Source organism: Grampus griseus (genome assembly GCF_964374135.1).
Source record: "Grampus griseus genome assembly, chromosome: 3".
In the NCBI taxonomy this organism is placed as follows: domain Eukaryota; kingdom Metazoa; phylum Chordata; class Mammalia; order Artiodactyla; family Delphinidae; genus Grampus; species Grampus griseus.
Window position 1 is genome coordinate 82322126 of NC_139019.1, and position 15398 is coordinate 82337523.

A 15398-nucleotide genomic window follows, 5' to 3' on the forward strand; every position below is an offset into this window, starting at 1 on the left:
GGAAATTTTTTACTAGCATGAGATAGGCAATTTTTAAAAAAAAAGAACCTTTAATGGAGCACATGGTGACGAATACTATGGAGGAAAAAATAAAGTAAGGAAAAAAAACAGGGATTATAGGGGTGAGTTTAACATGAACAGGTAATGCTACAATGATACAGTGATATTTGAGCAGAGATTTGAAGAAGGTAAGGGAGTGAGCCATGTGGTTACCTGAAAGAAGTATATTCCAGGTGGGAAAAACAAAACAGAAATTGAAAAGCCTTGGGACTGGAGCTTGCTTGAAAAATTCAAAGAAAAGCAAGGAGAAAAATTTGTTTGAATCAGAGTGAACATGAGGGAAACTAAGAGAAAATGAAATTGGAGTAATGAGGGAAGGATTTATATAGAAACTGGTAGGTAATTGCAAGAGCAATTTAAGAACTTCAGTCTTTATTCTTAGTAATGTGAAACCATTAGAGGGATAGATGTATAAATGACATTTTTTAAAAGATCACTCTAGCTGATATATTGAGGCTACTGAACTGTGAAAGCAAGGGTAAAAGCAGAGAAAACAGTTAAAAAGCTCTTAAAGTAAGATGCAAGTCATTGGTGACTGGGGCCCGGGTATCAGAGAAAATGATGAAGATAGTCAGATCTAGCATGTATTTTGAAAGTAGATTTGAAGGGTCCTAGGGTAAGAATGGTTACCAGAAAGAGAAGGTCATATGGAGAAGGCCTCCCTGAAAGAAGTTAAGACTTGCAGGCAAGGGAGGCAGTCAGTCCATGGCTCAGAGAGGGAACCAAGAAAATAAACACAACGACTTCACTTTTCCCCCCCATCTTTCTGACTTTCTATCAAGACTCCTTATTATCATAGTCTATATGATAATAGATTATATATGATAATAGAACTCTCATCCTATAGTTTGGTCTCTTGGAACAGTGAGAGGGTAGAGAAGGTGAAAAGTGGATCTGGAGGTCAGAAAAAAGATATCTAGTACAACAAATAATTGCAGACCATAGAACCTAAGATGACTAAGGGGAAAAGTGAAAATGTGAAGAAACTTTAGTGAACAGATGGTAGAATCAAAAGATATTAGGCTCTGGAAGGGCTGAAGAGCTGTAGAGTTATATCCAAAGAGATATAACCAAAATAGGAAAAATTATATTAAAATGAAATAGTAAAATATATTCAATTCAAATAATAAAAGAAGAAGATAGATCTAAGTCTACCATATCAATAATTATAATAAATGTCAGTTGTCTAAAAACTCCAATTGAAAGACAGACATTAACAGAATTGAGGAAAAAGCAAAAGCATATTATACCTTGGCTACAGGAGACATTTTAAACATAAAGACATGAACAGCTGGAAAATAAAATGATAGAAGTAAGATAAACCATGAAAACAGCAAGTAAGCTTACAGTGACTGTTTAATATATAAAACAAACTTCAAGACAAAGAGTATTACCCGAGATAGAAAGGGACATTTTGTAAAGATAAAAGGATCAAGAAGCTGTGACAATTATTAATGTGTATGCACACAATTAGAGGGTCTAAAATACATGAAGTCAAAATAAAGAGAGAAATAGACAACTGTATAATTATATTAAGATACATTTTTCATATATAATGTTCAGAATTTCATATATTATTACAAGGTATGCAAAATGACAAGAATAATTGGCTTAAAATTAGGACAAATATAAGTAGACTACTACAGATAGTAGACTAAATAGCAAGAACTTTAAATAGTTATGATTAATATTTTCCAGAAAATAGAGGGTAAATGGATAAAATATCTTAAATGATGTGGAATTTCACCAGGGACTTGGATTCTACAGAAACATAAATGTTAGAATGGAACAGATAAAAGGAGATGGAAAATAGAGAAAAGAGCAAAAGAGTATGGGATACAGTAGAAAGGTCTATTTGTAGTCTGCTGTTAGGCAGAATACTAAGATGGCACCTAAGATTCCCATCCTGTTATTTTATAAACCTGCATAATCCCTAGATTGATGTGAATTGGTGGATTTTAATCCCTTTACTAAGTTATGTTACATGGCATAGCTTACTTTAAGAGACAGAGGTAAACTTCACCTAATTAGATAATATATAAAAGGAACTGAGCTTTTCCTGAAGTCAGAGATTCAAAACATGTGTCACAAGGGAGATTCTGTTGCTGGCTTTGAAAATGGAAGGAGTCATGTGGCAAAGAATGGGGGTGGCCTCTAAGAGCTAAAATTGGCCCTCAGCAGACAGCTACCAAGGAAATAGGGACTTCATTTTTTACAGCCCAATGGAACTGAATTTGGCCCAAAATCTGAATGACCTTGGAAGTAGATTTTTTCCCAGAGCCTCCAGAAAGTAATGTATTTCAGCCAACACCCTGATTTCAGTTTGTGAGACTCTGAGCAGAGGAACCAGCAATGCCATATCTGGACTTATGACCTGTGAGATAATAAATGGGTATTATTTAAAGACACTAAGGCTGTAGTAATTTGTTATGCAGCAATATTAAATTAATATATGGTGCCTCCTCCACAACCAATAAAAGAGGAGAAAGTGAGGGAGAAATAATAGCTGAGAATTTTCCAACTGATAGACATAAATCCACGGACTAAAGATATTCTGTGAAACCCTAGCAAAATAAATATAATGAAAACCACATCCAGGCATATCAAAGTAAAATTGCTAAAAGTCAAAAACAAAGAGAAAATCTTAAAAGCAGCTAAGCAGCCAGAGACATAAAGACAATATAATGACATCTTTCAAACGCCGGGCCACAGTCAGGGGGTGGGGTGGCAGGTGGGCATCACTGCCAATACAGAATTCCATACCAAGTGAAGACAGTTTTTCTTTTCAGAAATGGGAGTGAAATATGGTTCTTAAGGAAAAAAAAAAAATCTCATATGAAAACATGGAAATGCAAGGAAGTGGGTAAATATAAGTGCATACTGACTGTACAAAAAAATAACAGTATGTGTCCTTTAAAATATATGGAGAAATAAAATATATGACAAAAATAGCACAAAGGTGGGAAATCAGTAAATGAAGTTAAAATATTCTAGGGATGTTTCAACTGGAAGAGATCCTGAAGACTGGCTTCTTGTAATCCTTAATGCTTTGGACGAGACTGACTTCCCTTCTCTATAGATATGTAGAATGAGGCTCCTGTTGGACTACAGCAGTCTCTGGAAGAAGATCCCTGATACTGCTATTTTATACTGAAAGCCATAACAGCTGCTGAAAAGAGCTAGTCCCAGTGAGAAGATCAGGAAGGAAATCCCAAGATTTCTTTCGTATCTATATAAGGAAATTTGAAGATCTTGATAGCATGGATAAGAATATGTGGGTCTCAATGAGGCAAAACACTTGGAATATTATCAACATGAAGAGCAGATATCTATTTTCAGTTTTGGTAAAGCTGTGATTTTCTATAGAAACTTAGAAATCTTCAAAGGTGTAGTATTTCCTACCACTCCTCTTGTAAACTTTTGCATAAGTGTAATTGAAGAGCACTCAATTCTAATACATTTGACCCTTATATTTTGAATACGAACATTTAATCAGAATTATTTCAAAGTTGACATAGTTTCACTGAAAAAAATTTTCCAGAGGGAATTCCATTAACACAATTTAGACACAATAATTTTTTGTATATGGTATTTCTCTAATTTTCATTTTGTTAAAATTATTTTTACTGGCATCAGTTCTTTCCCATTTGAAATTAATGTATATTTTATCTGTTAATTGGTTTCATCTGTATCAAATTGTACTAATCATAACTTCTGCTATTGTGAGTTTTCCTTCAGAGCCATTATTTCTTTCAAGGCTAATTGTCCTGGGTAATTCGTAACAGATCTAATTTTTCTTAAATATATTTTATTCTTTCAATTTTTATTCAGCATCAAATGTTATCACACAGTTTGAGTCACTATTTTGTGAATTATTTCATTATTCATTATTAATTATTCCTTAGAGAAATGAAAGGAAATTATAAAGATTTTTATGAAATAGAAACAAATCCCTAAAAGGGATTCCCCAGTAAAAGAAAGATGGGTGGAAGCTATATAGTGGCTGGCATTTTTAGCTCTTGAATATCCCACGGATCAAAACACCAAGGTCAAGCAGTTCTGCTTTATTCTGTGGTGACAACATGAGATTTAAAAAATCATTTACTTGTCAAAATAAAATGGAGGAGAGGAAGTAAACAGGAGTGTAAATTAAGATTTTCCATAAGTTAATAAATTGTTGAGGATGGGTAACTAACATATGGGAGTTCATTTTGGTTTTCTATTACATTTAAAGCTTCCCACAGTAATATATTTTAAAGATTTTAAATATCATTTTAAATATATTTTAAAATATATAAATCATTTAAAACGTAATAGTTTTTAAAATACATAATACATATAAATAACCATTTTAAATTTAAAAATTTTAAAGACTCATTTTAAACATTTAAGAAGAAAGAATTTTTAAAGGGTATATAATCTTTTTAATATTCAATTAAAAACTGAAGATATATTGTTAAATAGTAGGCCAGTGAAAATATGACAACGAGGAACTAAAGTTGGTCAGGCATGCTAATATACTGTGATAAAATGATCTGTGTAACAGGAAAAAGAATATTGTTATGTACATATTAATAAATAAAGTACTAATAAAGTACTTTATTGCCTGCTAAGGAAGATGATATAATGCCCATGGGTCAGGAAATATCCTCTTTGTTGCTCTCTTCCCGTCACACAGACTAGACAAAGAGAGGGGAGAGAGAAACGCAGAATTTTTAAAACCTGGGTCCCTACTTCACTCCCAATTCTCACAAGTCCTATGTATTGTTATCACATGAAGCCATAATTTAAGAAAAATTTAAGAAACGGAAAATAAGAGGGGGAAAGGATTTTATAGACAGCAGGAGTAAAATATAAACATCATCTATAAGTTGCACTTCTTAATGGAGAGGACGAAGCAGAGAAAAAGATAATTACCTTGTGATTCTTTAATGTTTTAGAATATGTACAACCTGCAAAGCAAGGAGAAAAATATCGAATATCATTTCTTCCACATGTAGCAGAATAAAATGAAGATGAGCATTTACAATGAGAATTGCAAGGAGCTGTCAGGTTTCCCAACTGCCCTGTTCTGTAAAAGAAGAGATTGAATGTAATTATAATACAACTATTATCCTTATTAATGTATACACAAAGATATCAATGAGATCAATGAAATATGATTATTTAAATAATTTTAACAGATTTAGGTACAACAGATATACAATAAACTGTACATTTTTAAAGCATACAATCTGCATACACTTGTGAAACCATCACTGCAATCATGTTAACAAACATAATCATCACCCCCAATAGTTCCCTCATGCTCCTTCGTAATTCCTCCACCCCCTGGCATCTGCTGATCTACTTTCTGAAACTGTTCATTAGTTGGAATTTCATAGTGCACTAGGTGCACTTTCTTTGTCTGGCTTCTTTCATGCAGCTGGTCTTTACATGGTCTTTGTATGGTCATATGCTTCCATGTCTCTTGGATAAATATTAAGGAGTAGAATGTTTGGATCATATGGTAGGTGTTCATTTAACTTTTTAAGAAACTGTCAAACAGTTTTCCAAAGTGATTGTGCTATTTTGCATTCTCACAAGCAGTGTGTAAGATTTCAATTGCTTCCTATATTCCTTGTCAACACTGGGAATAGTCAGTCTTTTTAATTTTAGACATTCTAACAAGGATACAGTAACTTCATATTGTGGTTTTTAATACGTATTTCCCTAATGACTGATGCTGGACATCTTTCCATGTGCTTATTTTCCATCTGTTTCTATTATTTGGTTAAGTATCTGTTTAAATCTTTTGCCCATTTTTGTGGATATTACTAAGCATTCAAAGTTCTTTATATGTTCTAGAAACCAAGTTCTTTGTTAGAGATATGATTTTCAAATATCTTCTCAGTCTATGGCTTGTTTCTGCATTACCTTAATTGGATCTTTCAAAGAGCAGATGCTTTTTATTTTAATGAAGACCAATTTATCAATATATTTCTTTATGTATCACATATTTGGTGTCATAACCAAGAAATCTTTGCTGAACCCAAGTTCACATAAATTTTCCTCATATTCCTGGAATTTTATATTTCACAATTACATCTACAATCCATTTTGAATTAATTATTTACATGGTATAAGATATGGATCAAAGTTTGTTTAAATACAGATATCTAATTGTTCCAGCATCATTTGTTAAAATGACTGTATGTTCTCTGCTAAATTGCATATGCACCCTAACAAAAATTAATTATCTATATATGTGTGTGCTTACTTTTGGACTCTCCATTCTGTTCCACTGACTTATTGGTCTATATTTACACCAGTACTACTTTCTTGATTATTGTAGCTTTATAATAAGTCTTGAAATCAAATAGCATTAGTCCTCCACCTTTGTTCTTTAGAATTGTTTGTGGTTTTTCTACATCCTTTGCATAACTATATGAATTTAAAAGTCATTTTTCCAATATCTAAAAAAGAAAGCTTGCTGGGATTTTGATTGTGATTACATCAAATACATACATCAATTTGGGGAGGATTAACATTCTAAAGATCCTGAGTTTTGTAACCCACAAATATGGGATATCTCTTCATTTAAAAATGTAGGTTTTAATTACTGTCAGCAATGTTTTACAGTAATCAGTGCAAAGGGATTTTACATCTTTATCATATTTACCCTTAAGAATTTTTTTTCTTGATACTATTGTTAATAGTATTGTTGTTTAATATCAATTTCAACTTGTTTGTAGGTAGTATATAAAATGCCATAGAATCTTATATATTAATCTTTTCTTCTACAGTATTTCTTTTTGTTTGATAGTATTGTTAACATTATTTTTTAAAGTTTTTTCCAGAATTTATTGAGATATAATTGACACAGCACTGTATAAGTTTAAGATGTACAGTATAATTATTAGACTTACATACATCATGAAATGATTATCACAATAAGTTTAGTGAACATCCATCATCTCACATCAATACAAAACTAAAGAGAAAAAAATTTTCCCTTGTAATGAAACTCTTAGAGTTTACCCTCTTAACAACTTTCATATATGACATACAGCAGTATTAATTATATTTGTCATGTTGTGCATCACTTCCCTAGTACTTATTTACTTTATAACTGGTAGTTTGTGCATTTCAACTGCCTTCATTTAATTCCCGATCCCTTAACCCTTTGCCTTTGTTAACCATAAATCTGATCTCTTTCTCTATGAGTTAGTTAGTTGGTTGGTTGGTTGGTTTTAACATCTTTACTGGTGTATAATTGCTTTACAATGGTGTGTTAGTTTCTGCTTTATAACAAAGTCAACCAGCTATACATATACATATAACCCCATATCTCCTCACTTTTGTGTCTCCCTCCCAACCTCCCTATCCCACCCCTCTTGGTGGTCACAAAGCACTGAGATAATCTCCCTGTGCTATGTGCCTGCTTCCCATTAGCTATCTGTTTTACATTTGGTAGTGTATATATGTCCATGCCACTCTCTCACTTCATCCCAGTTTACCCTTCTCCCTCCCCATGTCCTAAAGTCCACTCTCTACGTCTGTGTCTTTATTCCTGTCCTTCCCCTAGGTTTGTCAGAACCATTTTTATTTTTTAGACTCCATATATATGTGTTAGCATACAGTATTTGTTTTTCTCTTTCTGACTTACTTCACTGTGCATGACAGATTCTAGGTCCATCCACGTCACGACAAATAACTCAGTTTCATTTCTTTTTATGGCTGAGTAATAATCCATTGCTTATATGTGCCACATCTTCTTTATCCATTCATCTGTCAATGGACACTTAGGTTGCTTCCATGTCCTGGCTATTGTAAATAGTGCTGCAGTGAACATTGCGGTGCATAACTTTTTGAATTATGGATTTCTCAGGGTATATGTCCGAAGTGGGATTGCTGGGTCGTATGGTAGTTCTGTATTTAGTTTTTTAAGGAACCTCCATACTGTTCTCCATAGTGGCTGAACCAATTCACATTCCCACCAGCAGTGCAAGAGTGTTCCCTTTTCTCCACACCCTCTCCAGCATTTATTGTTTGTAGATTTTTTGATGATGGCCATTCTGACTGGTGTGAGATGATATCTCATTGTAGTTTTGATTTGCATTTCTCTAATGATTAGTGATGTTGAGCATCCTTTCATGTGTTTGTTGGCGATCTGTATGTCTTCTTTGGAGAAATGTCTATTTAGGTCTTTTGCCCATTTTTGGATTGGGTTGTTTGCTTTTCTGATATTGAGCTTCATGAGCTGCTTGTAAATTTTGGAGATTAATCCTTTGTCAGTTGCTTCATTTGCATATATTTACTCCCATTCTGAGGGTTGTCTTTTTGTCTTGTTTATGATTTCCTTTGCTGTGCAAAAGCTTTTAAGTTTCATTATGTCCCATTTGTTTTTGTTTTTATTTCCATTTCTCTAGGAGGTGGATCAAAAAGGATCTTGCTGTGATTTATGTCATAGAGTGTTCTGCCTATGTTTTCCTCTAAGAGTTTGATAGTTTCCGGACTTACCTTTAGGTCTTTAATCTATTTTGATTTTATTTTTGTGTATGGTGTTAGGGAGTGTTCTAATTTCATTCTTTTACATGTAGTATCCAGTTTTCCCAGAATTACTTACTGAAGAGGCTGTCTTTCCTCCATTGTATATTCTCGCCTCCTTCATCAAAGATAAGGTGACCATACGTGTGTGGGTTTAACTCTGGGCTTTCTATCCTATTCCATTGATCTATATTTCTGTTTTTGTGCCAGTACCATACTGTCTTGATTACTGTAGCTTTGTAGTATAGTCTGAAGTCAGGGAACCTGATTCCTCCACCTCTGTTTTTCCTTCTCAAGATTGCTTTGGCTATTCGGGGTCTTTTGTGTTTCTATACAAATTGTGAAATGTTTTGTTCTCGTTCTGTGAAAAATGCCAGTGGTAGCTTGATAGGGATTGCATTGAATCTGTAGATTGCTTTGGGTAGTAGAGTCATTTTCACAATGTTGATTCTTCCAATCCAAGAACATGGTATATCTCTCCATCTATTTGTATCACCTTTAATTTCTTTCATCAGAGTCTTATAATTTTCTGCATACAGGTCTATTGTCTCCTTAGGTAGGTTAACCCCTAGATATTTTATTCTATTAATTGCAATGGTAAATGCGAGAGTTTTTTTTATTTCACTTTCAAATTTTTCATCATTAGTGTATAGGAATGCCAGAGATTTCTGTGCATTAATTTTGTACCCTGCAACTTTACCAAATTCACTTGATTAGCTCGAGTAGTTCTCTGGTAGCATCTTTAGGATTCTCTATGTACAGGATCATGTCATCTGCAAACAGTGACAGCTTTACTTCTTCTTTTCCGATTTGGATTCCTTTTATTTCCTTTTTTTCTCCAATTGCTGTGGCTAAAACTTCCAAAACTATGTTGAATAAGAGTGGTGAGAGTGGGCAACCTTGTCTTGTTCCAGATCTTAGTGGAAATGCTTTCAGTTTTTCACCATTGAGGACGATGTTGGCTGTGGGTTTGTCATATATGGCCTTTATTATGTTGAGGAAAGTTCCCTCTATGCCTACTTTCTGGAGGGTTTTTTATCATAAACGGCTGTTGAATTTTGTCGAAAGATTTCTCTGCACCTATTGAGATGATCATATGGGTTTTCTCCTTTAATTTGTTAATATGGTGTATCACGTTGATTGATTTCCGTATATTGAAGAATCCTTGCATTCCTGGAATAAACCCCACTTGATCATGGTGTATGATCCTTTTAATGTGCTGTTGGATTCTGTTTGCTAGTATTTTGTTGAGGATTTTTGCATCTATGTTCATCAGTGATATTGGCCTGTAGTTTTCTTTCTTTGTGACATCCTTGTCTGGTTTTGGTATCAGGGTGATGGTGGCCTCATAGAATGAGTTTGGGAGTGTTCCTCCCTGTGCTGTATTTTGGAAGAGTTTGAGAAGGATAGGTGTTAGCTCTTCTCTAAATGTTTGATAGAATTCGCCTGTGAAGCCATTTGGTGCTGAGCTTTTGTTTGTTGGAAGATTTTAAATCACAGTTTCAATATCAGTGCTTGTGATTGGTCTGTTCATATTTTCTATTTCTTCCTGATTCAGTCTTGCCAGGTTTTGCATTTCTAAGAATTTGTCCATTTCTTCTAGGTTGTCCAATTATTGGCATAGAGTTCCTTGTAGTAATCTCTCATGATCTTTTTTATGTCTGCAGTATCAGTTGTTACTTCTCCTTTTTCTTTTCTAATTCTATTGAGTCTTCTCCCTTTTTTTCTTGATGAGTCTGGCTAATGGTTTATCAATTTTGTTTATCTTTTCAAAGAACCAGCTTTTAGTTTTATTGATCTTTGCCATCGTTTCCTTCATTTCTTTTTCATTTATTTCTGATCTGATTTTTATGATTTCTTTCCTTCTGCTAACTTTGGGGTTTCTTTGTTCTTCTTTCTCTAATTGCTTTAGGTGCAAGGTTAGGTTGTTTATTCGAGATGTTTCCTGTTTCTTAAGGTAGGATTGTATTGCTATAAACTTCCCTCTTAGAACTGCTTTTGCTGCATCACATGGGTTTTCAGTCATCGTCTTTTCATTGTCATTTGTTTCTAGGTATTTTTTGATTTCCTCTTTGATTTCTTCAGTGGTCTCTTGGTTATTAATAGTGTATTGTTTAGCCTCCAGGTGTTCGTATTTTTTTACAGATTTTTTTCCTGTAATTTATATCTAGTCTCACAGCGCTGTGGTCAGAAAAGACACTTGATACAATTTCAATTTTCTTAAATTTACCAAGGCTTGATTTGTGACCCAAGTATTGATCTCTCCTGGAGAATGTTCCATGAGCACTTGAGAAGAAAGTGTATTCTGTTGTTTTTGGATAGAATGTCCTATAAATATCACTTCAGTCCATTTTATTTAATGTATCATTTAAAGCTTGTGTTTCCTTATTCATTTTCATTTTGGATGATCTGTCCATTGGTGAAAGTGGGGTGTTAAAGTCCCCTATGATTGTGTTACTGTCGATTTCTCCTTTCATGGCTGTTAGAATCTGCCTTATGTATTGAGGTGCTCCTATGTTGGGTGCATAAATGTTTACAGTTGCTCTATCTTCTTCTTGGATTGATCCCTTGATCATTATGTAGTGTCCTTCTTTGTCTCTTGTAATAGTCTTTGTTTTAAACTCCATTTTGTGTGACATGAGAATTGCTACTCCAGCTTTCTTTTGATTTCCATTTGTATGGAATATCTTTTTTCATCCCCTCACTTTCAGTCTGTATGTGTCCCTAGGTCTGAAGTGAGTCTCTTGTAGACAGCATATATACGGGTCTTGTTTTTGTATCCATTCAGCCAGTCTATGTCTTTTGCTTGGAGCATTTCATCCATTTACATTTAAGGTAATTATCGATATGTATGTTCCTATTACCATTTTCTTAATTGTTTTGGGTTTGTTATTGTAGGTCTTTTCCTTCTCTTGTGTTTCCTACCTAGAGTAGTTCCTTTACATGTGTTGTAAAGCTGGTGTGGTTGTGCTGAATTCCCTTAGTCTTGTTTGTCTGTAAAAGTTTTAACTTCTCCATTGAATCTTAATGAGATCCCTGCTGGGTAATGTTGGTTGTAGATTTTTCTCCTTCACCACTTTAAATATGTCCTGCCACTCCCTTCTGGCTTGCAGAGTTTCTGCTGAAAGATCAGCTGTTAACCTTATGGGGATTCCCTTGTATGTTATTCGTTGTTTTTCCCTTGCTGCTTTTAATATTTTCTCTTTGTATTTAACTTCTGATAGCTTGATTAGTATGTGTCTTGGTGTGTTTCTCCTTGGATTTATCCTGTATGGGACTCTCTGTGATTCCTGAACTTAACTATTTCCTTTCCCATATTAGGGAAGTTTTCAACTATAATCTCTTCAAATATTTTCACAGTCCCTTTCTTTTTCTCTTCCTCTGGGACCCCTATAATTCGAATGTTGGTGCATTTAATATTGTCCCCAAGGTCTCTGAGACTGTCCTCAATTCTTTTCATTCTTTTTTCTTTATTCTGCTCTGCAGTATTTATTTCCACTATTTTATCTTCCATGTCACTTATGCATTCTTTTGCCTCAGTTATTCTGCTGTTGATTCCTTCTAGAGAATTTTTAATATAATTTATTGTGTTGTTCATGATTGTTTGCTCTTTAGTTCTTCTAAGTCCTTGTTAAACGTTTCTTGTGTTTTCTCTATTCTATTTCCAGAATTGTGAATCATCTTTACTATCATTATTCTGAATCCATTGTTTTTTGTGGCTTTCCCCAGTGGCTAAGGTTGGTTCAGTGGGTTGTGTAGGCTTCCTCGTTGACAGGACTAGTGTGTGTGTTCTGGTGGATGAGGCTAGATCTTGTCTTTCTTGTGGGTAGGTCCACGTTTGGTGGTGTGTTTTGGGGTATCTGTGACCTTATTATGATTTCAGGCAGCCTCTGTGCTAATGGATGGGGTTGTGTTCCTCTCTTGCTAGTTGTTTGACATAGGGTGTCCAGCAGTGAAGCTTGCTGGTCATTGATTAGAGCTGGGCCTTGGCGTTGAGATGGAGATATCTTGGAGATTTTCGCCGTTTGATATTATGTGGAGCTGGGAGGTCTCAGGTCAACCAATGTTTGAACTTGGGTCTCCCACCTCAGAGGCAAAGCCCTGACACCTGGCTGGAGCACCAAGAGTGTGTCATCCACACAGCTCAGAATAAAAAGGAGAAGAAAAAGAAAGGAAGAAGATTAAAAAAAATTTTTAAGTTATTAAAATAGAAAACAAAAAATAATTATTAAAAAATTTTTAAGTAAAGTTAAAAAAAGGAAAGAAAGAACATCCAAACCAAAACACAAATCCACCAATGATAACAAGCACTGAAAGCTATACTAAAAAAAATAAAATAAAAGGACAGACAGAACCCTAGGACAAATGGTAAAAGCAAAGCTATACAGGCAAAATCTCACACAGAAGCATATGCATACACCCTCACGAAAAGAGAACAAGGGAAAAAAATCTATCTATCTATCTATCTATCTATATATCGTTGCTCCCAAAGTCCGCCTCCTCAATTTGGGATGATTCGTTGTCTATTCAGGTATTCCACAGATGCAGGGTAAATCAAGTTGACTGTGGAGATTTAATCCGCTGCTCCCGAGGCTGCTGGGAGAGATTTCCCTTTCTCTTCTTTGTTCGCATAGCTCCTAGGATTCAGCTTTGGGTTTGGCCCTGCCTCTGCGTGTAGGTCGCCTGAAGGTATCTGTTCTTTGCTCAGACAGGACAGGGTTAAAGGAGAAGCTGATTAGGGGACTCTGGCTCACTCAGGCTGGGGTGAGGGATGTGTAGGGAATGCAGGGCGAGCCTGCGGTGGCAGAGGCCAGCATGACCTTGCACCAGCCTGAGGCGCGCCGTCTGTTCACCCGGGGAAGTTGTCCCTGGAGCACAGGACCCTGGCAGTGGCAGGCTGCACAGACTCCCAGGATGGGAGGTGTGGATAGTGACCTGTGCTTGCACACAGGCTTCTTGGTGGCTGCAGCAGCAGCCTTAGTGTCTCATGCCCGTCTCTGGGGTCCGTGCTGATACCCACAGCTCACGCCCGTCTCTGGAGCTCCTTTTATCAGCACTCTTAATGTCCTCTCCTCACACACCAGGAAACAAAGAGGCAAGAAAAAGTCTCTTGCCTCTTCGCCAGTTCCAGACCTTTTCCTGGACTCCCTCCCGGGTAGCTGGGGTGCACTAGCCCCCTTCAGGCCGTGCTCACGCAGCCAACCCCAATCCTCTCCCTGCGATCCGACTGAAGCCCGAGCCTCAGCTCCCAGTCCCGGCCCGCACCAGCGGGTGAGCAGACAAACCTCTCAGGCTGGTGAATGCTGGTTGGCACTGATCCTCTGTGCTGGAATCTCTCTGCTTTGCCCTCTGCACCCCTGCTGCTGCTCTCTCCTCTGCGGCTCTGAAGCTTCCCCCCTCCACCAACCGCAGTCTCCGCCCGTGAAGGGGCTTCCTAGTGTGTGGAAACCTTTCCTCCTTCACAGCTCCCTTCCACTGGTGCAGGTCCCGTCCGTATTCTTTTGTCTCTGTTTTTTCTTTTTTCTTTTGTCCTACCCAGGTACATGGGGAGTTTCTTGCCTTTTGGGAGGTCTGAGATCTTCTCCCAGCATTCAGTAGGTGTTCTGTAGGAGTTGTTCCACATGTAGATGTATTTCTGATGTTTTTGTGGGGAGGAAGGTGATCTCCACGTCTTCTTCTTCTGCCATCTTGAAGCTCCTCCCTGGGGGTTGTTTTTATAGGTGTTTTCTTTTTCCTTTCTCTTCCTTTGTTCTCTTCCCTTATGATTTGATGACTATCTTTAATGTTATGTCTCGATTCCTTTTTTTACTCAGTGTGTAACAGATTTTTTATTTGTAGTTACCGTGATGTAGGTACACACACACACACACACATCATTTTAAGTTAGTTATCTAAGTTCAAACACATTTTAACAATCCTGCATTTTTGCTCCACCCACGTCTCCTGTTTTTGACCTAGTTTACATCTTTTTGTGTGTCCTTTAACTACTTATTGTAGATAGATATAATTTTACTACTTCTGTCTTTTAGTCCTCATACTAACTTTATATGTGGTTGATTTACTGTCTTTCCTTCATATTGCTGTTACCAATGAGCTTTTTCCTTCTATAATTTTCATGTTTGTAGTAATGGCCTTTTCTTTTTCAGTCAGAGAAGTCCTTTTAATATTTCTTGTAAAGCTGGTTTGGTTGTGCTGAAGAATTTTAGCTTTTGCTTATCTTTTTTTGCGGTATGCGGGCCTCTCACTGTTGTGGCCTCTCTCGTTGCAGAGCACAGGCTCCGGACGTGCAGGTTCAGCAGCCATGGCTCACGGGCCCAGCCACTCCGCGGCATGTGGGATCTTTCCCGGACTGGGGCACGAACCCGCGTCCCCTGCATTGGCAGGCGGACTCTCAACCACTGCGCCACCAGGGAAGCCCTTATCTAACTTTTTATCTCTCCATCAAATCTGAATAAAAGGCTTGCTTGGTAGAGTATTCTTGTTTATAAGTTTTTTCCCTTTCATCACTTTAAATACATTATGACACTCCCTTCTGGACTACAGAGTTTCTGCTGAAAAGTCAGTTGATAGCCTTATGGGAATTAACAATATTATTTTTAATATTGATTTCTGCATTTGTAGTTAGCATATAGAAATACCATAGATTATTGTAGGTTGATTTGATCTTACAAACTTGCTAAACTCATTTTATTAGTTAGAGTGTTTTTTGGATTTTCTATATAGACAATGGTGTTTACTTCAAATAAACACAGTTTTGCTTCTACTTTTGCTATTGTAATGTCTTTTGTTTATTTTTCTTACATTATTGG

The 15398-nt window shown here is 36.1% G+C and overlaps 1 protein-coding gene across 1 annotated transcript in view; it reads right to left on the bottom strand.

Moving 5' to 3' along the window:
* LOC309819842 (solute carrier organic anion transporter family member 6A1-like) overlaps positions 1 to 15398 on the bottom strand; it is a gene marked incomplete at both ends in the record, with an annotated part of 96303 nt that overhangs the window by 18789 nt on the left and 62116 nt on the right. Inside the window, one exon of the mRNA XM_082650310.1 lies at positions 4978 to 5131. Within this exon, the coding sequence (XP_082506436.1) occupies positions 4978 to 5131 (154 nt within the window). The remainder of the gene's footprint in view (positions 1 to 4977; positions 5132 to 15398) is intronic.